The following is a 674-nucleotide window of genomic DNA, read 5'->3' as shown; positions in this document are numbered from 1 at the left end:
TGCTGAAAAAGCTGGCGCCGACCTGCAAGGGGGTAAGAGGCTGACGTTTGGGGTTGGGGGAAACTACCCTCCTCGCTGCAGAGGGGCTGGAGCATCCCTCCCTCCTGTCCCGCCGGGCTGAGCGACCTCTCCCCCGCGGCAGGAGTTAGCCAAGTTTCAGGAGCTGATCTTTGAGGACTTCGCCAGCTTCATCCTGGTGGAGAACACTTACGAGGAAGTTGTGCTACAGTCGGTGATGAAAGACATCATGCAAGGTAGGGTCCTGCAGCACCGGGAAGACTACACCCACTCAGCTCTGAGTCCCGGGGGGCTCCAGCACCCTGGGGTGGGTGGTGGGTCGGTGTAGGCGGAGCTCAGCAGCACCTGGACGGCCCATGCTGGGTGCTGGGGACCACAGGAGGAGAGGGTGACCCCGAGCAGGGTGCTGGGGGCTGTATGAGAAGGGGTGACCCCAAGCAGGGTGCTGGGGGCTGTACAAGGAGGGAGTGGCCCCATGCAGGATGCTGGGGGTCTGTATGAGGCGGGGTGACCCTATGCAGGGTGCTGGGGGCTGTATGAAGAGGGGGTGGCCCTGAGCGGGGTGCCGTGGGCTGTTCCAGGAGCTTTCCCACCTCGCCTTCCCACTGGCAGGGCTGAGTGGTGGGTGGGATGCTGAGCCCTCCGCCCAGCTCCAG

General features: G+C 64.2%; 1 protein-coding gene across 1 annotated transcript in view; it reads left to right on the top strand.

Annotated features, from left to right (window-relative positions):
• Window positions 1–674, top strand: part of LOC104509860 (niban-like protein 1) — a 6,325-nt gene that overhangs the window by 4,403 nt on the left and 1,248 nt on the right. The window contains 2 exon segments of the mRNA XM_010151932.1: window positions 1–32; window positions 143–255. The exon segment at window positions 1–32 is cut by the window's left edge and continues 85 nt beyond it. Of these exon segments, the coding sequence (XP_010150234.1) occupies window positions 1–32; window positions 143–255 (145 nt within the window).

This window comes from Eurypyga helias, unplaced genomic scaffold (assembly GCF_000690775.1).
Source record: "Eurypyga helias isolate BGI_N326 unplaced genomic scaffold, ASM69077v1 scaffold19805, whole genome shotgun sequence".
In the NCBI taxonomy this organism is placed as follows: Eukaryota; Metazoa; Chordata; class Aves; order Eurypygiformes; family Eurypygidae; genus Eurypyga; species Eurypyga helias.
The sequence above is the reverse complement of the archived record's forward strand: the minus strand, read 5'-3'. Positions and strand labels throughout refer to the sequence as shown.